At 51.7% G+C, this 26,260-nt stretch overlaps 1 protein-coding gene across 2 annotated transcripts in view; it reads left to right on the top strand.

The window, feature by feature from the left end:
* CTIF (CBP80/20-dependent translation initiation factor) overlaps window positions 1-21,247 on the top strand; it is a 237,147-nt gene extending 215,900 nt beyond the window's left edge. For both annotated transcript variants that reach the window (XM_006891699.1, XM_006891700.1), the window contains exons 10-11: window positions 18,446-18,499; window positions 21,032-21,247. In XM_006891699.1, coding sequence (XP_006891761.1) covers window positions 18,446-18,499; window positions 21,032-21,247 — 270 coding nt within the window. The remainder of the gene's footprint in view (window positions 1-18,445; window positions 18,500-21,031) is intronic.
* The last annotated feature ends 5,013 nt before the right edge of the window (window positions 21,248-26,260 follow it).

Raw genomic sequence — 26,260 nt, forward strand, 5'->3', positions numbered from 1 at the left:
GATAAAAATAATGCCCTAAAATATAATACTTTTAGACTATTCTCTCCCCCATAGACTTCAATGCCATACAGAGGTGGTTTCTAAGTCAAGTTTTCCTCCAGAGCTCACCGTGCCGGGCTGCCCAGGCCTGACCAGGCTCACACGCACCTGTCACCCAGAAAATGGCCTGCCAGGTCCCAGCATGAGTAGCCAGGCTTTGATACAGACATGAGACAGAAAGAAGTCTGATCTCCTTATGACCCCTGAAACAAGTCACTTCTGGTCATCACTTACGTGAAGCACACACATAGACGTGTGTGTGTGTGTGTGTGTGTGTGTGTGTGTGTGTGTGTGTGCGCGCGCACAGTTAGGTAGGTTCAAAGTATAAGCCTTTGCTTCAGGGCCAACGCCAAGCGATGTTTAAGGTAGGAGCCTTCATGTGGGACTATGTTCCCCTTTAAGGTCTTCTCCAAATCTGTGGTGTCCCTGCATCCAAAGTGTAGAGAAGCCAAGGGGCTTATGAAGGGCACATAACCATTATTGGCACCTGCTAGGAGTGGGGCCGGAGGTGCCAGCCAAAAAAAGTCCAACAACAGCAGATGCCCCTGAACCTCCGCTTCGCCAACTCCAACTCCTTACCTCCAGGTAGGGCCTCTGCCTGACACACAGACCACTCCCCTCCATCTCCAAGCATCCTAATGAGCACCATGTCCTGTACTCAGCAGCTTCCCCAGCTGCCCCAGCCAGCGACGGTACCACCTCCTCCCTCCCAGCACAGCAGAGCCCTGAGACCAGCCTTGACTCGGCCACTCAGGCAGGCCCAGGTGTGCACAGCACCTCATAGCGCTGGCCAGACCTTGATCTCTCTCTTCATTACTTATCTAGGCCAAGGTCACCTTGGGAAAAATATTGTTTGGGTAAAAGGTAAAGGTTTACAGAGCAGATTGCTTTTCCATTTAGCAATTTTTTTTATTTTAAATTTATGTTAATGAAAGTTTACAGAGACTTTGGGTTTCCACTTGTTCATTCTTGCACTTTTCTCCCTGCCCACACCTCCCCCCCAATTTGCTTTTCTTTTTGAAAAGTAAAAAAAAAAGAAAAGCTTTCATTGTTATTCAATCCCTCCCCTCAAGTCCACTCCACTATCCATTTATCCATTCTGTACATTTTTTTTATTAATTTTAATAGACATTTACAGAGGTTTTGAATTTCCATTCATTCATTACCGCACTTTTCTCCCTGCCCACCCCTCCCCACCAGTTCCCTCCCCTCTCCGAAAAAAAAGAAAAAAAAATTCCTTCATTAGTATACAATTCCCCCATCCCTTTCCCCCCACCCCCCACCCCGAGTACACTTCTCTGTGCAGCCTTAATTCTGGATTCCTGTGCTAACCATAATACTCAATCATATATCATATGCCATTTCTGTACATTTTGGTTCTGAACCAAAACAAGTTGCCTTTGGCTCAATGTTGCAACACTCTTCCCTCTTCTTTCCTCGGTTCCTCTTTCCATTCCTCCTTCCTTCTTGCCCGTCCCTGCTGCCTGAGCTTTGTTTTAAGCCAGATGCGACCCTGTTGGTCTTACATGGTTAAGTGTTCTGAGAAGTATGCTCCTCACAGGTTAGTGCTCCCTTTCTAGTCCTGTCTCTGGCTTGGCTGCAAGGTGATTCCCCAAGTTTGGGTTCGGCTCCAGACTTGAAGAGTGTCTAAGGACCACTGTGTTGGGGGTTCCACCATTCTCTGCCAGACCAGTGAGTTCAGGCTTCCTTTATCATTCCAAATTTTGTTCTCTATTTTTTTTTTCTGCCTGGGACCTTCTCTGGTTCTAATCAGAGTGGTCAGTAGGGATAGTCGGGAACTCTCTAATTCTTCTGGTCTCAAGGTAGTAGAGGCTGGGGGTCGTGGGGCATGTAGTCCCTTAGTGGTTTGGACTAATAATTTCCTTGGATCTTCTCTTTAGTCTTCTTTATTCCAGGCATTATTATGTGTTATCAAGTCAGAACCGATCCATAGCTGACCCTCCAGCGTGTTCTCAGAGGCAGTAAATCACTTGGGAGGAGATTGCCCATCTGTTCTTCCACAGAGTTGCTGGTGGATTCAAACTGCGTGCCTTTAGCTTGGCAGCTCAAGACTTTACCACTAGCCACCAGAGCTCCCTTCTTCCAGATGAGAGAGACTAATAATTGCCCTGGAGGTGCACGCAGCTCTCTAGGCTTTAAGACCCTAATGGCCGCTCACCACTGAAGGATGTAAACTATTGTCTTTGTGAATTACAGAATGGCTGCGATTGTACTGTTACCTTTCACTTGAATGACCCCCCAGCTTCCAGGCCAGCCTTCACCCCGTGTTCATCCTCTCTCGTTTCCCCTCTGCAGACGCCAGGCCCACAGGGCCCTTGAGAATTCTCTTCTTACTACCTGCAAAGTTCTCCTTCCTTCCTTCTCCTGATCTCTTCAGCTTATAGGTCTCTTCCCCAGGAAGCCACAGTTCCTGTCACCAACCCCCACAGCACCCTCAGTCCTGTGAAGACTGCAGCCAGCCTAATACTAAGAGCTAACAGTTACAGACCTAAGTTGCATAGTATTCTAAAGATTTCAGAGACGTCAGCTCATTTAATCCTCACTGCAGCTGTCTCAGGGAAGAATAGTGCTGGCCCCACTTGACAGATGGGGAAGCTGAGGCAGAGTCAGGATCAGAACCAGGCAGTCTCACATCTGATCGCAGGTCTCCTTGCTCAGTGTCTTGTTTCCTTGCTACTCTGTTACATCTACAAGGGTACAAGCATGATTCCTTGTGGAGTCAGTGAAGGAATGACTTGTCATGGCCCCTTCAGACTCCCTGGAGGATAAGGGCACAGACCAGTATGTCTCTGGGAGGGCTGCATCATAGATGAAAGAGAAACCCTTCTTAGTGACTTCACTACTCCCAGTGCTTCCTTTTAAAGTCCATCAGCAAGTCTTCTCAAAGGGCTGACCATCGAGGCACAAGGCCCTGGGAAGGGGCGGTAGGCCTCCTTTCTGTAGCACTTAGCCCAGATCTAGAACAGAGTTATTAAGTGCTGTCGAGTCAGAACCAACTCATAGCTGACCCTCCAGCAGGTTTTCAGAGACAGGAAATCACATGAGAAACTGACCATCTTTCTCACTCGGAGCAGTGGGTGGATTAGAACCCAGTGCCTTTAGATTGTCAGCACTATTCCTTACCATTAAGCCACCACAGTGCTCTCAGAACAAAGGAGAACCAACAGTTGCCCTGGGCTAGTAAGTGGAGAACCTCCTGGCTTCAGCAGCCAGGGAAGGCTTCTCGGAGGAGGAGGGGGGTCCGGAGTCAGCCTGTGTGGCTAGCACAGTTAAGCTGGACAGAGCAGCTCTGCAGAGAGGTTGACAAGCACAGGCTGCAGGCAGACAAGGACAAGACGCTTGTAGACCTGGGAACAGATGCTTTAGGCTGACACGGAGGTGTGTGAAGGGGAGGGGGCCTGGATGGAGATGGAGGGGGTGGGTCATGAGCAGCTGACTATCGGGAGAAAGGCTTCATCCTCTTGCAGCCTGGTCAGCCAGACACGGGAAGAACACCTGGGTAACATTGACTTTGATGCTCATTCATCCAAAAAGATCAGCTCGATTTAGAAAAGGAGCCATCCATTATTAAAATTCTTATTCAGCTAAGGGTAGGGCTCTAAAACCAAGAACACTTCCAGGTGCCAATTAAATATGCTTATCCTCAGTCTTATCGCTGGCAAAGTGGAGGGTGAATCCCTTTTGTCCCCAGGCAGCCCCAGGCCCTTTGCTCAGCTCAGACCTGCCTGTTCTTCTGTCAGAGTACAAATGCTAATCACACCTGTGCCATTGTTCTCTGAACAGGAACAGAGCCTAATTGTCCCCAGCACCCCCCTCACTGTCCCTGCCCACGTGGTCCTTGGTTACTGTCTTACGCCCAAACCTACCCCCAGCCCAGCCCGACTCCCTCACAGAAGGGACAGCCTCCAGCCCAGCTTCTTCTACTCTGTGGCTTCACGCTCCACCCCCGAGAAGACTGGCACCTCTGTGTGGACGCTGACTACCCCAGGCTTCTCGTCTTCGTAAAGACGTCATTCCCAGACGTCTGTGCTCAAGGCGATGAGGTCCGAGCAAAGGTTTCTGCAGAATTCCGTGCTCAGAGCCGTGGCTCAGCCATTCTCTGTCTGCTCTGAGCCCTTCCCCATGCACCTACCCTGGAGATCCTGGAATGCCCAGGAGCCCCTTTACGCGGGAGCAATGTCTAGTTAGCAAGGGTGAAGAGTGGAGAGCTTTCTGAGATACCCCAGGGAAGGGGGTGTTGTCACAGGCCCGCAGAGTGTTCTGGCCCCAAGCCGTGGACTGACAAGACTGGGGACTTACTGTCCAACTGGGAGGCCCCCCTTCAGCAGCAGAAAGGTCACCCTCCCTGGTGGTGCAGCATCACAGGACACCAGCTCCTCTGTCCCTTTCTGCCCATCTTGTCCCCACAAGCCCCTTCTCTTATGACATCTTTCTGGCTTTATGAAAAGAACTGTCTTTACACTCCCACAAGGCCATGTCCCCCCCCAAGCTACCCACCCTGCTCTGATGTACCAAAAAAGAGCAAGTGAGGGGCAGTGGACACAGGGGAGGCCTTGTGTCATCCCCTCCCTGCCCCAGCCTCGCAGGGACTTGGGTGGCCAGACTCGGCCGCCCCTGGAAAGCTTCCCCAGAGGAGGAAAGGACTGTTTCGCAACCCAGGCCGGGCACTCGGAGGCGCCTGTCAGCCGCTGGCATGCGACTTGGCCTGTTAGGAAATCAAGGAGACGCTTTGTCTACTTTCCAGCAGGCGCCACTTCTCGCTTTCCACTGCTTTGCTCAATTCGAGGCGCTGGCTGCAGGGCCAGGCGGTGGGCGGGCGTCCGGGCGCCCTGGGCCACAGGCCTGGTGCCCGGGAAGCGCCACTCCAGCCCCCGCTGCTGTTATCACTGGGGGCCCAGTCCTGTCCTAGAGCCACGCTGATAAGGCAGCGGCCAGGGACTGGCCTATCATGGCCATCTCAGTGGGAGGCAAGAGGCTCTCAGGGAAGGATTCCAGACAGCTTCCTTCTTGGGTTGAGCTCCAACACCCTTATCTCCTTTCCTGCCAGGCAGGGACTCCTCACTCCTCACACAAAAGAAAGCCCCACCCGAACCACCCAGCCCTCTACATACTTCAAGGTGGATGTGATGCCTCTGGGTGAAATAAGTCTCCATGGTTATCAGTCTCTTGGCTGGTGCAATGTTAATGCGTTCAGCTCCTCACTAAAAAGGCTGAGGGTTCAAGTACCCCTGGAGGCAGGATGGAAGAAAGGCCTGGCCACCTAATCTTTTAAAAAGTCAGCTGCTGAAATCTCATGGTTCTGCTGTCACATGTGGAGTCCCCATCAGTCACAGTCAGCTGGTTTTCAGTCAGGAGTCCAGTGAATGCATTAAGCTAATCGTGGCTATTTGGTTCTGAAGCGGGGAGGGAGTTTAGAAGTGGAGGTCTGAGAAGAAATGGGGCTGCCTTGTGGATGCGTCAAAAGCTCATTGGAGAATCTCAGGTCCTGGGGCCATGCAAACAGGGACCGGAGGCAAGGGACCATCATGGACTGAGTAGACCAGAAGAGGCAGTGGGTTGTGACTGGGAAGAAGGATGTGGTGTCCACTCCATATGATCATATTGCAGCCTCTGAAGTGTGCAGGGCCCAATGTTACCCCATTTCACAGACAAGGAAAACTGAGGCCTTGAGAACTGCAGTTCTCAGTGCTGTTGACCATGAGAGCTGAAAGCTCCTGCGGTTACGGCATTCACACCACACCTCTCAGACTCGACCTGCACTCAGAAGGGAGGCATTCACACTGGCTGCTGGAATCAGGGGCCTGGCCTGGTTGACCCCTCCGAGTCTTGTTTCAGCCCAGTGGTCCCTGGTTCTGCAGGCACGTTGCCATGGGAACTCTTAACTTTGAATTTCCTGGCTCTGGGGCTGTGAAAATCACAACCTGAACCTTCCGTTGATGTGGGTTTCTCGATTAATTTCCTGTTTGATTGTTTACTTTAGAGAGTGGAAAATGCCTTTGCAGGCAGCTAGTTCCCTCCACGGGAGACTCTTATCACACCCCTCCCTGCAAAGCCGTCAAGGTCAAGTGCGGGCCTCGGGTGGGTGGGGAGCCGAGGCCCTGCTGTGGAGGGAGCTCCTGCCCTGCCTTTGCTCATGCTACTTGGGGTCCTGGGCTGGTGGCGCTGGGGCAAACCTGTGTCGCACACAGGCCTTGGTCCATCTCCACCTTCCTCCAGCCTCCAGAGCTGGTTTGTGCTGAGTCCCGGTGCGCAGGGCCTTGTGGTCTAAGGAAGTCACCCTCCAGAGCCTTGGTGCCACCTGAGTGGGCACTCCTGGTCACATACTGCCCACCAGGAAGTTACACGAGTAACTCCTTCTGGGTCTGTTCCTCCCCTGCCTGCTCTCCCAGGGTTCCATCACCCAGCAGAGAGCAGTCACCATACTCCTGCCTTGGCCCCAGCCCAGTCATGGAAATGGCTCACCTGACAGGCTCAAGTGAGTCCCTGGCACAGGGGGGCTCTCACCACTTGGCAGCCTTCAGAGCCACTCACCCCAGCCCAAGTGGGGCTGCCCTGCCCGTCTTTATCAATACGAGCTCTAAGTCAGACAGGAAGCCCTCGTGGCCTAACGGTAAGGAGTTGCACTGCCAACCCAAAGGCAGGTGGTTCGAATCTACTAGCTGCTCTAAGGGAGAGAGATGAGCAGTCTCCTCCTGTGCGATTTACAGCCTCTGAAAACCTGCTGGAGAGTCAGCTATGAGTCAGTTCCCACTTGATAGCACATCACAAGTCAGAGGAAGGAGAGGTGGCAGTAGGCCAGAGGCCTCCCGTTTGACTAATGACAAACCCACAGCACAACCCCTTCCAGAGCGAAATGGGAGAGCAGAGAACTCAAGCAGCTTGCCCGACAGGTTGGCGGCTGGTCAGGTGTCGGTCTGGTTCCCAAGCCACAGTCCAGCTTCCTTTGTCTAGGTAGGTGTATTATATAATGTCCAAACCAGGACATCTTAGCGAGCAGAGAAAGCTCTCTTATCAACCAGGGGGGAAGCTGGACCCGTCCATATGCCAGCATGCTGGGCCACCCACCTCTAAAGACCTCCCCTATGCGCCTTTTCTCTCTGGGACCTCCACGTGGAAGCAGCACGAGGTCATTTCAGCTTAGAGTCAGGCTAGGCCTAGCCGCAAATCCTGCTTCTTGAGCTCACTCTCCTGCTTCTTCAGCTCACTCTGAGTTCGTGTTGTTGCTGAGAACTACTGACCCTTCGGCGGGTGGTCAGAGGCAGTTAATCACACAGGAGGAGACTACTCATCTTTCTCTGGTGGATTTGAACCGTGTGCCTTCAGGATTGCAACACAGCTTCTTACCTCTAGGCCACCAGAGCTCCCTGTGAGCCCCTGGAAAAGTACTTCACCTCTCCAAGCCTCAGTTTATCAAATGAAGCCAGCTAACTCAGCTGTACTGTGATCAAGCTAAAAGGAATTGTAAAGTGCGCGCAAAGCTAGCTCCTGCTCCCCACCTCCAGCACGGGCTCCGAACATGTTACCATCGAGGGACTTAAGCCTGCGAGTATCGCTCACCCTCTGAGCCTCCTTTTTATGTTTGTTTTCATTTGATTGGTTGGGTGTGATTTTAGTTTTGAGAATTTGGTTTTTGTTGTTGAAACCCCACAGCAAAGCATATACCAGTTTATTCCACCATGTCCCCACAGGCACTCCCGTGTCCCCACGGACCCAACCTTGTCCCCACCGTGTCCCCACGGACCCAACCGTGTCCCCACGGACCTGACCGTGACCCCACTGACCTGACTGTGACCCCATGTACTGCATTGCATTGACATGTATCGCGTTGTTCAAGTCAGCGCCGTTCTCTGTTCTCTAAAGGAGTTCTTCCTCCTGCTTTAACATACTCTCTGCCCTCCAACACTCCCAGTTCATCTTCAGTTCAGTCTCACAGAGATGGACCTTGAAGGCAGGAGCTTCCTCCAGAAAGCTAGAGGCCCAGAGCTGCCTCTAGGGCAGTGGACACCCAAGGAGAGGACAGGCAAAGCTTCTAGAAGGGACGAAGGGGCACGCACTAAAGGAGAGGCTAGCTGCTGAAAGGTGTTGACAGCAGCAGACACGGCCATCATCCCTGGGGTTTCAAAACCCCACTCAGGCCCTGGGTATGCCTGGCTTTTGGGGTCTGTTCACAGGCCCCCTCCTGTCCAAGCCACTGACCAGGGCCAGGGCCCCCTGAGGCGTGGTGGCTCCTGTCCTGTGGTGGCTCCTGTCCTCTGGCCCCAGTGTCCGCAAAGGGATCCAGTGTCTGCTCTGAGCCCGGATTACATTTCCACCCCCCGGGGCCAGTTGTGGGTTGCAGCATTCCCTGTGTGACATTTACTGTCACCACTTTGTACAGGGAGGTTTGCAAGCTCGGCAGGAAGGAGGCTAATTATTCCCTCCGGGGCGCCTCGTCCACAGTTAGGGTGCCGGCCGCCTGCCCGCCTTCGGGAGGAAGGCGAGTGGCCAGACCACAGGGCACAGAATCCAACGGCAGTCCAGGTCAGAGCCATGAATTTCCTTGACATCTTACCATGGCCGCCCTGCACAGCTGTTTATTAAGCGAGCGGAAGGTAGCATTTGGGGCAAATTCCCATCTTCTGAGGATGTCAGGGACACAGATGGGGTGCAGGGTGATAATGATAAGGAATGAGTGTGAAACAGCACTAATTTCATAGCTATCCTGGTAGGCTGGTGTCTGAGAACTCCGGAGACCCACAGCCGCGTTCCCAGCCCATCTCGAAGGAGCTAAGGGCTTCTCGCCTTTAAGGCTGAACTCTATCCTTGACACCTCCTCCACCCACCTACGATCATTCGCCCCACTTTCCCTTCTGATTATCCCTTTCACCACACACCTGATCAGTCCCTCGCTCTCCCCTACCCAACCTCTGATCATCCCCCCTTCTCCCCCACCTCTGTCATCCCCTCTCACCTCTCACTTCTGACCATCCTCCTCTCTCCCCTCCCCACCTCTGACCATCCCCATCTCTCCCCTCTTCCACCTCTGGTCATCCGCCTCACTCCCCTCCCCCACATATGATCATCTCCCCTCTCTGCTCCCCCACCTATGATCATCCCCCCACCCCCCCTTTGTCATTCATTCTCTCTCTCACATCTCTCGCCTCGGATCATCTCCCCTCTTTCCTTCTCCGCCTATGATCATTTTCCCTCTCTCTCCTCCACTACCTCTGATCATCCCTCTTCCTCGTACCTCTGGTCATCCACTCTTGTTTCTCCTCCCCTCACTTCTAATTATCCCCTGTCCCTCTCCAGCTCTTGAAAAACTTCTCTTGGTCCATAGCTGTCGTTGTTGTCAGTGGCTAGCTGAAGGCCCCAAAGTTCATAGAAGTTTTCTGTAGGGTTTTCAAGACTATGATCTTTCAGAAACCATCACCAGTCCTGGCTTCTGAAGCACCTCTGATTAGGTTCAAACCACCAATCTTTCAGCTAGCAGCTGAGTGCTTAACCATTGGCAATGCCCAAAGACTCCATCCTGTAGCCTTCTAACATTCTTCAGTCCCTCCAACTTTCAGAGCCAGCCCCCTTGACCCTGTTCTGATCTCTTGCTCTCATTCTCTTTCTCTTTCTACCCTACTGTTTTTCCCATCCACAGATAAATTCTAAAATAGAGGAGAAACAAAATAACTGCCAAAGCAAAAGGAAGAAAGTATCCATTTCCTTTCTTGACTCCTGACCTCCTACTCATTCTCCAACCCACATAACCAGGTTTCAACTTCCTCCTCCCAAGGCTCTGAGGTCACCCTGGCAGAGGTCACCAGTCCCCTCTAATCACCAGGTCCTGTGGGTCCTGGTCATTGTTATCTCACCTGACCTCCCCAAACATTTGACACTGGTGACCTTGTACTTCAGAAGCTACTTCCATGACACCATTTCCTCTTAGTCACTTAGCTCTCTGATCATCTTTCTCTTCCTCTTGTGGTTCCTTCTCTGCTACCCTTTAGAGGTTGCTGTTTCCCAATTTGGAGCGTTTGTCTTTTCTTCTCAACTCTTCTCTCATATCATCTCCCCCATGCCTCTGACCTTGACCAGTACCTGGGGCACTGATGATCACAGATGGTCAGGCTCTCACTGGTCATCTTCACTGATTATCCCCAGGGACCATGGACTCAGCCTTTCTAACTCTGAATTGATTCACGTACTCCAAAACCCGCTTTTGCTGCCTTCCCAGTCTCAGATGACAAAGCTTTGTCTCACACATTTTGGACATGTTGCTAGGAGAGGCTGTTCCTAGGAGAGGGGCATTATACTTGGAGAGGTGGAGGGTCAGCGAAAGAGGGGAGACCCTCAACCAGATGGATGGACACAGTGACTGCTGCAGTGGGCTCAAGTGTGTCAGGGATGATGAGGACAGCACAGGAGAGGACAGGGTTCAGGTGTGTTCACAGGGTCGCTATGAGTTGTGTTCAAGTCAACATCGCCTAACAACAACAACCACCATTTATCAAGTAGACCAAACTCCAATTCTGGGGGGTCATTTGTCCTCCACATGTCCTTTTCCTCACCCTCACTTCTGCCTCCTAAACATTTCTTCCCCAACTGTGTCTGCCTATTTAGGCCACCATTTCTCTAGGCTGTCCAATCCCTGGTTTTCCTGCCTTCAGTCCTATAACCATCCCTTCTTCAGCCCCGAATTATCTCTATAGAAATGCAAATTGTACCTTATTACTGTCCAGTTTACAGTCTTCCTGTGACCCCTCCAGTCCCTTGGTATAAAAGCCAAACTCAGTGTCATGACAGCCACTGCCCTTTGCACGTCCCTGTCTGTATCATCACGTCCTCTCACTGACTCTCTATCCATAGATGCTTGTATTTCAGCCACCTTACCCAGTGCACTCTGCTTTTTTATAATTTTGCTTTTCTGCACACACCTCCTATCATATTACTAACTAAAGTATTCTATCCCACTGTCATTGTATCATGTGATCCAACCCCTAGGTATACTAGCAAAAACTTAACTGGTCTCTCTATACCAGACAAGTCTTATATTCTTCTTGTTTTCTCTGGATTTGCACAGTGTTTAACTGATAGTAAACCAAACCAAAGCCAAATCCATTGCCGTCAAGTCAATGCCAATTCATGGCAACCGTCCACTGGGTTTCTGAAGTCATAAATCTCAATAGGAGAAGATTACCTCCTCCTCCTAGGGAGTGGCTAGTGGGTTCAAACTGCTGACCTTTTGTTTAGCAGCCCAGCATTTAACCTACTATTCCATCAGGGTTTTTAAGGCCTAGTGCAGGGAGTCTCATAAATGTTGAAAGGACCGATAAGGAGATATATGGGTAGATTAGTAAGTGATGACTGCTAGATGGATGTTGGTGGATGGACGATTAGATACATGAGTGCTTAGGTAGAAGCATTGTATACTTCTGAAATCTGGATAATGAACTTGAATGCGAGAAAAATTGTGTTGGAAAAGAGTGCTGAATATTCCATGAACTGCTAAAAGAACAAACAAGTCCATTTTGGAAGACGTGTAACCAGCAGGCTCCTTTAGAGACAAAGACAGTGTTGTCTCTGTCTCTCACACCTGGGGCTTGTTGTCAGGAAGGACCAGTCCTTGGGGGAAAAAAAAACCACATCATACTGGGAGAGGTGGTAAGTCAAAAAGAGGAAGATTCAACAAGATAGATTGACACAGTGACTTTAACAATGAACTTGAGCATATGAGAGGTTCTGAGGATGATGCAGGTAAGGGCAAGGTTCAGATCTGTCGTTCACAGGGTTGCTGTGAGTCATAGTTGGCTCAATGGAACCTAACAACAAGACGAGTGCACAAAAGAACAGATGAATGGATGGAAGAGTCAGTGCGTAGGTAGTTTACCAGATGGGTTAATAGTTTGATGAGCGTATATATGAGTGTATAGATGTGTAGGCGGGAAGGTAGGTAGATGGATGGATGGATGGATGGATGGATGGATGGATGGATGGGAAACCAATACCAAGATAGGCACAATTATTACAGTAATATGAAGTTCCAGGTTGACTAGTGTCACCAGTAAACAGACATAAGAAATATGAACTCTAACCACCAAGGTAAAGATTAATCTGGGAGACATCAGAATCATTGTTGAAGAGAGAGAGGGTGCTGACCTGGGAGTCTTGTACCTTCTCATTCTACTCAGGCCTGTTGTCTGACTTGCGCAAACCACTTATCTCCGAGTCTCAGTTTCTCTGTCTACTAAAAAGAGATAACAAAGCCCGGGGCCTTTCTCTGTCTCCACAAAAGTGTCATGAGGATAAATGAGATGGTGTGTACAAAGTGTCCTGAAATCTTCAGGGGAGATGGGTATTTATATAGATCTCAGTTTCATAACAGTAATAACACCTTGCATTTGAATCAAGCTTTGCACTTTTCAAAGCTCTTTCATATTATCTCGTTTGAGTCTCAAAACAGTTCTGGGCAGGTATGATTATCTCCATTCTCAGGTGAGGAAGTTGAGGCGCAGAGTGTTTAAGGGATGTGCCTGAGGTCACTCTTAGTGAGTGGAAGGTCTTCTGACTCCAAGCCGGCTGCACATCCTTGATGACAGACTTCTCAGATTATCTGCTTTCCTGCCTCCCTGGACAGAGACCCAGACATCATTTACCTCCTTGATGACTCACGGTCATTACCATGACCATCAGTTCCTGTGTTGGCCTCTAGACTTAGCAGCAGACGCGGCTCCAGATTCACTAGAGATGCAGGGTGGAGGGGCCCTGGCTCTGACCTGAGGGAATACCTCTGGGAAGCAGGTGGCCATGGCCAGCTCCCATCCTCCACCCAGTCTTCACTTTACTAAGTCACATGCCAGTCTCAAGCCAGTCTCGCCTGGCCCGTCCTCCTCCTTCCTGCCCCCTTGCTCTCCTGTCAGCGTTTGCACCCGGGACTGAAGACCTCCATGTGAATTCTCACACCCTCCTTCCCTCTCTGATCTTTCTGGCCTGAAATCTCGTCCACACTATCAGGTTTTCTTGACTCTCCTCTAAACCCAGTGCCAATCAGAGCTGTGCTCTCTCCACCAGTCATGGGCTCTTTAGTGTCCAGACTTCCTCCTTCCTGGCCATGTTCCCTCCCAAAGGACAAGAGTGCCTGAAGGCAGAGGGAACTCTGGTGGCCCACTGGTAAGGAGCAGCACTGCCAGCCGAAAGGCATGCAGTTCAGACCTATCTCTGCTCCAAGCAAGAAAGATGATCAGTCTTCTAGGTGATTTACAACCTCTGAAAACCCACTACAGAGTCAGCTATGAGTCAGTTCCGACTTAATGGGGGGGCGGGGGGAACCAAACCAATAACAACAAGGCCGAGTCTGAGCTCATTTATTAATGAGACTCCTATATGCTTTTTGTATTAACTAGTACTACAACTGACTTGCAAGTAGTACATTTCTCATGCAAATGTGTTAGGCTGCGTGAGTGTGTCAGGCCAGTGAGCTGAGGGCCTGGTGGACTGAGGGCCGGGCAGACCAAGGGTCCTGCGTGGGCTAAAGACCCCCGGCGAGCTGGCCAGCCTGGCTCAGGTGGCATGCATTCTCACTCGTGTGCAGGGCAGGAACTTTGGGCTTCAGCCTGCACTCCATTCCTGTAGTACAGCAAGGTGGCCCCCAGGTCCTTCCATCAGCACCTAAGCCACTAGCCTGGTTACACCCAGGGCACACCTTGGGCAGCAGGCCTGTGCCCTGTGGGCCTCACCCCCTCCCCCTAGGACTCTGGAATACCACCCTCCTGCCTTGCTATCCTGCCTCCCACAACCCGTTGAAGCACCTTGGCCTCACCCCGAGGGAGGATATGCTGGGTGTGGCAACAACAAGTCTCCCGGAGGAGAGACAATAGGACAGGAATGCATTAGCTTCCGAACAAACACTGTGCGGGCTCGCACAATCGCCTTGGAGTCTTGTCCAAGAAACACATTTTGGTGTTCGAGGGTGAGGGTGGCTCAGCCTGCCCCAGCCCGCCTACATCCCTCCTGTTCCAGACGCAGCGAGAGCCGGCTGCACACCGCCCCCCAACATCAGGCCTTCAAACCCAGGTTGGCCAGCCTTGCTGGGGAAGAGGGGCAGCCCCATCTACCCAAAGGGGAGCAGCCTTGCCTCTACTCTTTGAGGTTCTTCTTTAATAAATAAAGCACAGTTTCTGTGATCCCTGATGGAACATCACAAGTGAGACAGCTATTTGGTGCCCACAACAGATCTGAACTCAGTGATATCTGGTGCCGTCCTCACCATCTCCAACATACTTGAGCCCGTTGTTTTAGTCAGTGTGTCAATCTATCCCATTAAAGGTCTTCCTCTCTTACACTGACCCTCTACCCTTCCAAGCATGATGTCCTCTTCCAAGGACTTGCCCCCTCTTTACAGCATACCCCAAATATGTGAGACGGAGTTTCAGCATCCCTGCCTCCAGAGGTTTCAGTCTCTAGGACAGATTAGCTTATCCAAAACCTAGCTACCTCTTAGGAGAGCAGAGCCCTGGAGCAATAGAACATACACATTCAAATCAACAAGGGAGAGAATGCAAAGGCTCAACCCTGGGGTCCCAGCCCACAATGGCAAATCCAGTAAGGATTCCTGGGGAGCCGTTGGTCACACAGAGGCGCTGGGAGCCTTGAAGGGTGACACTAGAAGGGGAGCCAAGGAGGAGGGTCTGTCGGGTTGTCTCAAGGGCTCACCCTGGGTGAGACCAGCCAGCCTCTTGCTCTACCACAGAGAGCAACAGGAAGTCAGTGACTTCCTGGCTGTGAGCCAGGCTTGGAAGGATTTCCTCCTTGCGCTTGATGGCAGGTCCAGGAGATGCTCTTTGCTCAGCTCTCCTCTCAGAGCTGGCACTGAGCCCCCTGTCCCTGAGACCAGAGGAACTAGATGGTGCCCTGCTGCCACTACCAAACGTTCTGATCAGATTCTATAAAAATCTATAAGAATTCTATAAGAATCCTGATCAAAAGGGAGGAAATGCAGAAGAAAATCTCAGCTTCTCATGGAATGCAGATTTCTAGAGATGTGAGGTTAGATGAACCCTTATAACTATTGCTCTGAGTTAACTTGAAACCCTAAATTACCAATATCCCCCAAAGACTCTCTTTAAATCAAATTGTTGTTGTTGTTGTTGTTATGTGCCATCAAGTCACTTGTGACTCATAGCAACCATATGCACAACAGCTCTGAACCCTTTTCTCTCCTGTGCCAACCTCATTATTTCTGACACATCTATCCCATTACCCCAGTCACTGAGTCAGTCCATTTCATCCAGGGTCTTTCTCTCTTGCGCTATCCCTCCACCCTTTCAAGCATGATGTCCCTCTGTAAGGACTGGTCCCTCCTTGCAACATGTCCAAAGACTGGTAAAGAGTACTTGCCTTGAGTACTGTGGTCCCTTAAGAACCCCCTAAAGGGGTCAGGCTGACAGCAACCAACTCCAGCAATTAGACTGGACGCTTCTTCCTCTTCCGCCGTAGCCATTGAGTAGGAACCAACTGATGACCGACCCTCCAGCAGGTTTTCAGAGGCCATAAATCACATCGGAGGAGATTGTCCCTCTGCCTCCCTTGGAGCTGCTGGTGGATTTGAACTGCTAGAGAGGCATGACCTTCATGTTAGCAGCACAGTGCCCTTACCCACTAGGCCACCAGAGCTATAGGAAGCTGCTTGTTGTGTTGGAACTGATTCATAGCTGACCCTCCAGCCGGTTTTAGGCAGTAAAACACACGGGAGGAGATTGCCCATCTTTCTCCCTTGGAGCAACTACTGGGTTCGAACCACATGTCTTTAGGTTGGCAGCATAGCTCCTTACCACTGAGCCACCAGAGCTCCCTAGAGGAATCCTAGATGGTGAATTTATATTAATGGAGAAGGAGCTTAAGAAGTTGCACTGCTAACTCAGAGGGTTCAAATGTGCCAGCAGCTCTACCAGAGAAAGATGGGCAGTCTCTTCCATGTGCTTTACAGCCTCAGAAACCCAATGAAGGGTCGGCTATGAGGCAGGGCCAGCTCTATAGCAATAAGTGAATGAATGAGCTTGGAGAAGGGGATTGAGAATAATGGTACAAGTTCAAGGATGCAATTGATGTCCCGGAATTGTACTGTAGAGGTTATTGAACAAGTGTATGGTCTGCTATATAGAGTCCAAACAACAACAACAACAAATCAATAAAATAATTTTCTTTAGAAAAAGCTGGCCATGAGAGGCCAGGTCAGCGAGAGGGGCTGGACACAAATCTTCAGCCGCCACTTCCCAATCCTTGGAGCGTTCTCTGCAGTTCAGCAACCATGAAGGAAATCGGGAATGAACTACTCCTGGGCTGGCCCCATCCCTTTGAGAAAACCCAGCAGGCAATGTGCAGGGGACCCTACCTCACAATGTGATTCTTGGCTTCATGTAAACGTGCCCACGCAGCCAAACAAAAGATACAGCTGGAGGAGATGCTCAGGGCTTGAGTTGCTGCCCGCCCACCATGCTTGAGGCCACCAGTAATGTGGAGAAACTGGAACCCTCACCCAGTGCTGAGAGGAATATAAAGGGTGTCACCACTTTGGAAAACAGTTTGATGGCCTCTCAAAATAATTAAACATGATATTACCATGTGCCCAACATTTCTAAGTTCTACTCCTAAGTGTATGTGTGTGATATCTACACGGGAGAAAGGTGAGCAGTCTCCTCCCGTGTGATTAAACTGCCTCTGAAAACCTGCTGGAGGGTCAGCTGTGGGTCAGTTCTGACTCGATGACACAAAACAACAAATTTTACATATCCACAGGTTCCCATAAAAATTTGTGCCTAAGTGTTCATAGCAGCAGAAACAGCCCAAATGTCCATCAGCTGATAAATGGACAAACAAAATGTGGTTTATCCATGGAATATTATTTAATTATGAAAAGGAATGAAACATAATATGGATGGACTTGATAAACACTTTCATTCTCATGGCCACTGAGTCAGATCCAACTCACAGTTGACCCTCAAGCAGATCTTCAAAGGCTGAAAATCACATGGGAACGGAGTACCCATCTTTATCCCACAGAGCAGCTGCTGGGTTTGAACCTCTCTTTGGAAACAGTAGGCTAGGAGAAAGAATCCAATCTCAGCAGGTCACACATTGTGATTCCAGTGATATAAAATGTCCAGAATAGGAAAATCCACAGGGATAAAAATATCAGTGGTTACCATGGGACGGGACAAGAAGCCCTGGTGGCATAGTGCGTTAAATGTTGGATTGCTAAACAAAAGGCTAGTAGTTCAAATCCACCTGCCACTGCTCAGGAGAGAGGTATGCAGTCTCCTCTCCTAAGAATGGATAACCTTGGAAACATGATTGAATCACTAAGAATCAGAATAGACGGAATGACAGCAGGGTTTTAGTTTTTTACGAAAAGGGACAGAGTGAATTTGGACCTGGCTGCTAATGAATTCCATATGTCTCTTTAGGGGTGACAAAAAATGTTGTGGAGTTAGTGATGATGGTGGTACAGTCGTGAAAATATACCAAAAACAAGGTTGTAGACTTTAAAACTGGAAATTGTATGTTATTTGAATTGTGTCTTTTTAAAAAGAGAGAGAATGAGGTTGAGAGAATGGAGATAAGACGAGTAGAGGGAAACCTGCACGGGGTGTGGCCAGACCATGCACTGAGCAGCCGGGCCATGTCCTTGGTCAGAGAGCAATTCCAGCCCCTAGGAGATCAGCACAGCCGCGGTTTGGATTAAGAGCTGGACCAGGGGAGGGTGTGTGGATTATCGGAGCCCTCCTCTGGCCAGGACCTGCGGCCTCCTCAAAGTTGGGGGCCACCACTTAGCAAATCTGTGGTGTTGTTAGTGCCATTGAGTTAATTCCAACTCAGAGTGACCGCATGTGACAGACTAGAAGTTCCCTGTGGGGTTTTCTCCACTGTTGTTTTTACAGAAGCCAAGACTTTCTCCTGCAGACCCTCTGGGTGGGTTCAAACCACAAGCCTTTTTCCATTAGCAGCTGAGGCTTTAAGTCACCAGGCTCCTTAGAAGTCTTTAGTTTGTTTCATTCCCCTGACGATTTCTGCTGGCCAGTTATGTACAGTTCTTCCCAGGACACCTGCCACGCCCTTCAGTCCCACCTGTAACCCTGCTCCAGGATCATGCCAATCACAGTGGGCTGGCCTGGAAGTTGGTCCATCACCATCCCAACGGCCCTCAGCTGCTCAGAGCTCATGGAAGAAATTGCTGACTTCCTTATGCAGTTTTCCTTCTGGCCTCTGGAAAGTCAGTCACCCTCTGGCCAGCCCCCTGGAGATGTTTGTGGCCAAGTGCATCAGGACTGGATCTGGAAAGTGGAGGGTGGGTCCGGGCCCCACACGAGGCTGGGATTCCGTGAGCTGGTCCTAAGTGCCTGTCCCCTTTCTCCCGCAGCTCTTGCAGTCTCAGGACGTGAAGGAAGATGCTGTCCTTTGCTGCTCCATGGAGGTAAGTGGTAGGGCTTGGAGATCGCCCACCTCAGAGTCAGGGCGTCCCTCAGCCCTTGAACACTGTGGACACAAGTGTCCTTGATGCATCTCCAAGTCCGGAGAAAGGAAGTGCAGAGCTGGGCTGGTGAGAGATCACCTCATGATGGGCGTGAACTTTCCACACCAGAACTGTTCACTCTAAAGCAGAGTAGGTGCCCATGGGCAAGACCAGCCTCTCTGAGGAGAGGGGGGAGGGGAACTGCTGGCTGTAGGGGAGGATAGCCATTTTAGGGGTGTCACCCACTTTCCCTCTGACCCAAGGACTGCCTTGTCTTGGAATCAGCCACTCCACACAGTGACTCAGGAGATACCACATGACTGCCTGGTGATAAAGGTGTGGGGACAATGGAGGTTGCTTGGAACCTCTGTATTGTTACCATCCAAAGAGGCCACTCTTGTCCCCAAGGTGCTGCCACAGCTCATTGAGACCCTTCCTCTGGGATCTAAGACTGTGTTGGGCCAGCCATCAGGACAAACCGTTGCCCTCTGAAAACAGCTCAGAGTTGCCCAGCAGGAAATGCAGCGAGGAGAGGGGCTTCCAGCCTAAGCAGGCCCCTTATTCAAGGGCTCCCAATCTGGCCGTGAAGGCCATCTCACAGGCCAGAGGGTCAGGAGTGCTGAGAACCTGGACACCCCCAGCTCATATGTTGGGACCCTTGACAAAGCTGGGGCTGGGAGAAATGGGGAAGGAAAAAAAAAAGAAACCGTGACCTCTGCCTTCAGAGAGCTTTGAGTCTGGTGAAGAATGGATCATGTATATGCCCACATGTACATAGAGAGGAGAGCATGCAGGCCAGTGTGTACATGAGGCACACACCCCTGAGGGAGAGCTCATGAGTGAGACAGAAAAGGAGGGCTTGATAAAGAAGGCAGAGCCTGGGTCTCGGCTGGAACAGTGGGCCATGCTGGGGACTCAGGCTATCCAGAGAGGACCTCCAGGATAGTTCACCAAGGCCTCACTAAAAGATTGGGACTCCTTCCCAGGGCCTCTCTGGGAAAGTCTGCAGGTCAGGGACCTCCCTAAATTATTGAAGACTCCCTAAATTATTGAAGAGCAATGATGTCAGTTTGAGGACTAAGGTGCATCTGATTCAGGCCATGGTGTTTTCTATCACTTGCTATGCATCTGAGAGCTAGACAGGCAAAAAAGATGACAAGAATTGATGCCTTTGAGCTGTTGTGTTGGAGAAGATTACTGAATATCCTGTGGACTGCCAAAAGAACAAACAAATATGTCTTAGAGAAAATGCAGCCAGAGTGCTCCTTGAAGGCAAAGATGATAAAACTTCATCTTACACACTTTGGGCATATTACTAGGAAAGACTACTCCCTGGAGAAGGACATTGTACTTGGAAAGGTAGAGGATCTGTGAAAGTGATAGGAAGCCCCTCAACCAGACAGACTGACGCAGTGATTGCTGCAACAGGTTCTAGTATGTCAGGAAGTGTGAGGATGGCAGATAGGACAGATCTGTTGGTTGACGGATCCTACTCGACTCAACACCACCTACCAACAACTTGGGACAGGTCCTGGCCCTGTGGCTCGCCTTCTTGCCCTGGTTCGTATTTCTCTTCCCCCCTTGGTATCACAGATGTGAGCAGAGGTCATCTGGGGGCTGAAAGGTGGGACCTAGGGCAAAGCAAGGAAATGGAGGCCTCATCCCTGCTCTCAAATTCCACTTGGGTGCACGCAGGTAATTATGACCTACACACGTTTCTAGAAGGACACCAGCAAGTGAAAATGACACAGTACCACCTGATCACCAAAGGAAGCAGACCCAGGGGCCAGCTTTTGATGCAAGTGTTTAATCAGAGAAGGCTTCTTGGAGGAGGGGGCTCGTGGGAGAGCTTCCTTTCAGCCCTGGGCAGCAGGCAGACAGTCTGCTCCCTCATATCCCTTCAGCTGATTGACTGTTGGACGTGGGCCCTCACAGGAGTCCTGTAGCACAGTGGTAAAGCACAGGCTTCAAACCACAAGGTTGGTAGTTTGAACTTACCCATCTTGGGTCCCCTGTATCATCAGAAGGCCATGTGGTGTCTCTCACGTCATTGTATGGAGTGACTGTTCCCAGGATAAGCCAGTCTTTGGGTCAAAGTTTTGGTTCCACAATAGGAAGACCTGGCAGGCTGCTCCAGTGCAGATTATTGTTGGTGTTAGGTGTCGTCATGTGGTCAAAGACTCATGGCCACCCCACAGATTTTCACAATCGCCAACATGCTCTAACCCATTGTTACAATCATGGTGTCAAACCATCTTGTTGAGGGTCTTCCTTTCTTTCTCTGACACCCCGCCTTTCCCAACATGATGTCTTTTTCCAAGGACTAGCCCCTCCTGACACAGTCGAGAAAGTCCCATGGGGTTGCTGTGAGGCACAGCTCCACCCAAGCCTTCCCTGCCCCGGCGGTGTGTCCCGAGTCAGCCCAGCTCCTGAGGAAGATGGGGCCGTGCCGTGGTGCCCAGCTCCAGGCTAACCGCTCTCCTCTGCCCGCAGCTGCAGAGCACAGGCCGGCTGCTGGAGGAACAGGTGCCCGAGATGATGATGGATCTCCTCACCAGCGCCCGTGACAAGATGCTGTGCCCCTCAGAGTCCATGCTGACCCGGTCGCTGCTCCTGGAGGTCATTGAACTCCACGCCAACAGCTGGAACCCCTTGACACCCCCCATCACGCAGTACTACAACAGAACCATCCAGAAGCTGACAGCCTGACAGCCGGGGGAACTGGCGGGCGGCCCGCGGGCAGCTGGGGCCCTGGTACACAGGGCCAGATGGACAGGGGTGGCCCTGGCGGGAGAAGGCAGCAGGGAGGAAGGCACGCAGAGCTGGGGGCCAGGCCGGAGCCAGGCAGGGACGGGATCGGCCCCTCAGAGGAGCCCCCAGCCCAGCATGTCCCCCGCTCACCAATAAGGGACGCATGTTTCCTCTCCCAAGTGGCCTGGGCCTCTCGCCCTCCCTCAATCCTGCTCGGCCCCCTCCCACCCAGCACGCCCCCTGCACAGGGGCTTTGTGCCAGGGGTTCATCTCGGTGACTCTGCCGAGACCTCTCCCGCCGGGCACCAGCGTGGGTCCGAAAGGACCTCAGGGCTGCAAAAGTGGGTCGGAGACGGGCGTGCATTGTTTCGCATTCTGTCCGCTGCTGTCGCCAACTGGCAGGAGGCGACGTATAGCAGATGTCCCTGAGGACAAAGGCAGGCACAGTCCCTACAGCCACCATAATTGACGGCCTTTGTCAGCCACGGGGCAGAGGGGGAAGCTGAGTCTTCTTCTCCATCACCGTCATGTCCAGCGCCCCCACGCCGCCAGCCCCTGCCCCGGGCCGGGGGGAGGGGGGGATGGCCTGCAGGATGAGGGGGTCTTTGCATTACATTTGCACTCTCTTGTTTTACTGTGTTTTATTTTCCAAAAGTCGGCTCCTTTGCAGCCTCTTTTCTCAATGGAAAGAGCTTGCGTTCTGCTCTGCGAGGAGGACCCGTCTGATTAGCAGGAGAGCAGACTGGGGCCCCTCTGGAAGGATTCTAGCCACAGCCAGCCTGCCAGTAGCCAATTAGGGTAATTGGAAACTTCTGCCCCCACAGGGGTCCCTGCTGGAATCCTGTGTTCCTCAGCCACTAGCCTCCAGTGGCCCTGCAATCTCATTTTCACTTTGCTCTGTCTTGAAGGGCTGATACTGTCGCTGGTGGAACTGCACTAAAGCCGGGCCTGGCCCCCAGGCCGTATGGGGGACAGGGCACCATGGAGCATGGCGAGCAAATTGAAACCAACAGGCAGTGTTGGCCCCAAGCTCATAGTGGGGAGAAGGCCGAGGACCAGTTAGTTCAATGGTCAGCTGCCCCAGACCCCCCAGCTTCTGTCTGTCGCTCCAGTGAAGGGGAGGCCCACTGAGTTGTGATGGTGACCACTCAGGACCGCCAGAGTGCTTCCTGAGCTGGAATTTTCTAGAAGTCCCAGGGAGCAGCCACAGGCAGGTGGTCAGAGAGGAGGCCTGAGCACTCGAGAGGAGGCCAGTGTCCAGGGCGCCTGCCTGGCTACATCTCCAGGGTCTGGAGCCCACCCTGCGAAGAAGGAGCCCCAGAGAATGACATCAGCCAGCGACTTCCTTCCTTCTTTTTGGAGGCTGGTCACTCCCAGGGATGTTTGGTCCAAATCTGACCTGGAGGAGCTGATGGAGCAGGAAGACTTCCACTTATTTATTCCAAGTCTTAGAAAGCAGGTGGGGTACGGTGAGGAGAACGGTCCCTCATCCTCCCTGGCTTTACTCATTAGCTGGAGTCTCAAGGGCGCGAGCCTGTTGTGGACAAAGTATGAGACTGGTGAGAACTCCACGTTGTCCTGACCCCTGGATCTCACCCTCTTTCTTCCCAAGCCTTTTTCTTCTTGAGCTTCTCCTTTCTACCTTCCCTCAGCTGGCACCTCAGGCCCAACCCAGGGCCCAGGGACACCAGGAGCCATCCTGGAGGCCTCGAGAGAGTAGTGAATGAGGATTGGATGCTCAGGGAGGGACACCAGGGAAATCAGGCTCCATGAGGGGCCAGTCGCAGCCGGGCATGCAGTCCTCGTCCTCAGAGACTGAGCACACCTGTGCTTAAGTGGTTGGCACATCGAGAGAGAGAGAGAGAGAGAGTGTGTGTGTGTGTGTGTGTGTAAAGGCCCAGAAAGAAGGGAATGGCCTAGGCAGGGGACACACAGGTGAGACCCTTCCTTGGACTCAAGGGTCATGTTCCCCACAGAAGCTAACCTAGGTGGCATTTCTCACCCTTCCTCTGTCAATCCCTTCGATTTTCTCACCTCACAGCCAAGCCCACCTTGACTGTTAGGCCCCCACGCAGAAGAAGTGAGATATAAATATGTATACATATATAAATATATTTTTTAATTACGTGTCGTCTCACGGAGGCTCCAGGTTTGCCTAATGGATTTCATTGCTCGAAGGCACTTCCTGGCCCAATCGGGTAACAATTTAAGCCGTTTTCTAAACGCCGTCACTGCGACTTTTGCCGACTTAGAAAATGTTTCCAAAAGCTTGTTTTAAGGGAACAGCGTCAAAAGGCCAAACATCCAAGACGCCGAGGCAGCTTTCCATGGGAGACTGCTGGGCAGGAACTGAGGGGTTCAGGGGTCCCTGGGCCAGAGCCCCCTCCGCTGAGTGAGGAAGGCCGCGTCCCAGTTGACCTCTCAATGTGTCTGGTGGGAGGAGGAGCTGCATGTTGCGTTTCTGAGGCCTGTGTTGTTGTCCCTCCTCGCCCGCGGTTTTCTTGGCGCATCCAAGAGGCCAAGCCTGGCCATCTGATGTTGATCCTGTTTCGGTCTCCCCCCTGCTAGCCAGGCCGCATTAATCATTGCTTTCCTCTCTGACGGTCTGTTCCCACAACCCTGTGGCTTTGCCTAAGCTCCAGCCACGGCCCCATAATGCAGCTCCTAACCTTCCCAGTGAGGCCAGAGACCCCACCACCTTTGCTGGGCAGGTCTGCATCCAAACCCAGTTTTCGTACGTGTGTCCTTCCTCGTCCACTCCGTAAACCTTTAAGGTCTAAGGATCGTCCTGTCCATGTAAATGTCAATGTTGGCCGAAGCGGTATTTATTCTAATTTTTATTTTATTTCCTCTGCAGGTTGAGGTGGGAGGGATGGGAAATGTATGCCTGGTCACATCCTGGGCAGCTGCAGGGACATGATCCAGAAAGTCCGGCTGCCCAGAGAAGCAGCCTCTGGGGTTCCCTAGGTGGGCTTCAAAAAGGCCACTTCCGACTGTGTTAACTGTGTGTAGCCGGTGGCCACAGAGCTGGGGCTTCAGTGATGGACTCTTGGCCTGCCCATGGGAATTGTGGCCACTCTACTGGGAAACCACAGACTGGGCTTCTGAGGACTCAGGTCAGAGAAAAGACGGCGCTGCTCCACCTTGGACGCTTGTGCGGAAGGGCTATCCACCTGGCCCGAGCCTGCTGTGAACACCACGGAGGGCCCTGGGGCTTCCTGCCAGCGCTCACGCGACCGCCTCCCTCCCTCGGTGTGTCCTGCTTTCCAGCTGAACCCCAACTGCAAGTGGGTTTAAAAAATAAACACCAAAAAAGAAGCAGCACCCTGAATGTGTGTCCTTTGTGTGCTCAGAAGGTTCTTGGGTCTCAGCTGGTGCTGTCAGCCCTCCTGGACTCCTTAGGAGCTAACAAGGAGATTCCCCACCGTTAGGCACCTGCGGATTGAGGAGAGAGCTGGACCACTTGGGGAGGCTTTGAAGCAGTGATCCTAAAGAACATTGGTGACAGGGACTCGGGTCCCCAAAGCTGAGCGCAGAGGCCAACCCACTCTAAGCACCACACACCCACCCTTCCCCAGGAAGTGGCATTTGGCAGTAACTGCTTTGAGGACGGCTGAGACCTAGACCTAGTGGCTTCTAAGAGTCAGCAGTAAGTGACTGTCTGGGCCCTAGCTGGCCAAGTGAGTCTGTCATCAAAGGGTCCCAGAGAGGTCCAAGCTCTTTTCCTGTGACATGTCCCTGGTTTTGCACAATCCTTCCACTGCAAGGATCTGGGGACACTGCCTCCTGGTAACTCTCCCTCTTGGGATTCTTCCTAGCTAGAACTGGCCAGTCTGCCAACTCCTTGAGCTGGTGACCACAGTATCCATCCCTGTTATACCTTCTAGACAGGCCCAGGTGGTGACTGGGGCAGCCAAGGAGCCTGGTGGGGGCAGAGTGAAATGTGCTCATGGCCCATTCCTGAGACAGTATGCCTTGACCCTATACACGGATAGACGAGGTAGAGAAATATCGCATTTTAATTGAACAATTGTAATTGTCAAGTCAGTTTGAGGGGTTTTTTTAAAATACAAAAGAGTTGGAGCAGAAATTTGGAGGTCAAAATAGATGTGTTTGAAGACTAGTAGAGAAGAGGTCATCTACTGAACACAGTTCACCAAAAGGGACGTGAGATTTGGGGAGATGGCTTTCAGTCACCCGGAAGGGTAAGAATTACTGAGTATCGTAAAGCAGATCATCCAAGCATTTCAGTTCTGCGTCCCCCCATCTCTGCTGATCGGTGAGGGAGCCCTGCTGGGGTAGTCCATAGTGAGCCGTGCTGCTAACACAGAAAACGCAAGTCTCTGGCAGTTCAAATCCACTCGCAGCTCCATAAGAGAGAGTCTCCTGCCATCGTGATTTACCGCCTCGGAAACCCAGAGGAGTCAGCACTAACCTGATGGCAGTGAGCTTGGCATGTTTAGTTTGCTGGTGTGTGTCACCTGCCCTCCTGAGTGTGAGAGTGTGAACTACATTGGTGCTGGGGCTTATAAGGAGAGCGGGAGAGACTTTTCCTGTTGAGCACACAAATTATAAAGGTCTTTTAAGTCCTAAGCCACAGGTAGCAGAGAAAGAAGGGAATGAGGAGGTAAAAGAGAACTTAGTAACTCTGCCTTACTACTCACGGTCTCTGTCGTTCCCTGGAACTGTCCCCAGCAGTTCTGGCAGGACCATACACTGCTGACCCATGTGGTTAGATCAGTGAAGTAAGCACATGCGTGTTTTTTAATTCTCATTTAACAGATGAGAAAATGAAGGCTCAGAAAAGTGAAATGACTGCCCCAGTGAGTGGAAGGGCCAGGGCCTGGCTAGAGCCCGGTGGCCTTTCCACCAGCCAGGTCATGCACGCGTCCTCTGCCGCCTCCTCCTTCTTGTCTGCCCAGAGCGGGCCCCAGGGAGCGGGCCCCAGGGAGCTGACCAGTGACACAGACA

This window comes from Elephantulus edwardii, unplaced genomic scaffold (assembly GCF_000299155.1).
Source record: "Elephantulus edwardii isolate Elephantulus edwardi_28Jun2011 unplaced genomic scaffold, EleEdw1.0 scaffold00103, whole genome shotgun sequence".
Classification (NCBI taxonomy): domain Eukaryota; kingdom Metazoa; phylum Chordata; class Mammalia; order Macroscelidea; family Macroscelididae; genus Elephantulus; species Elephantulus edwardii.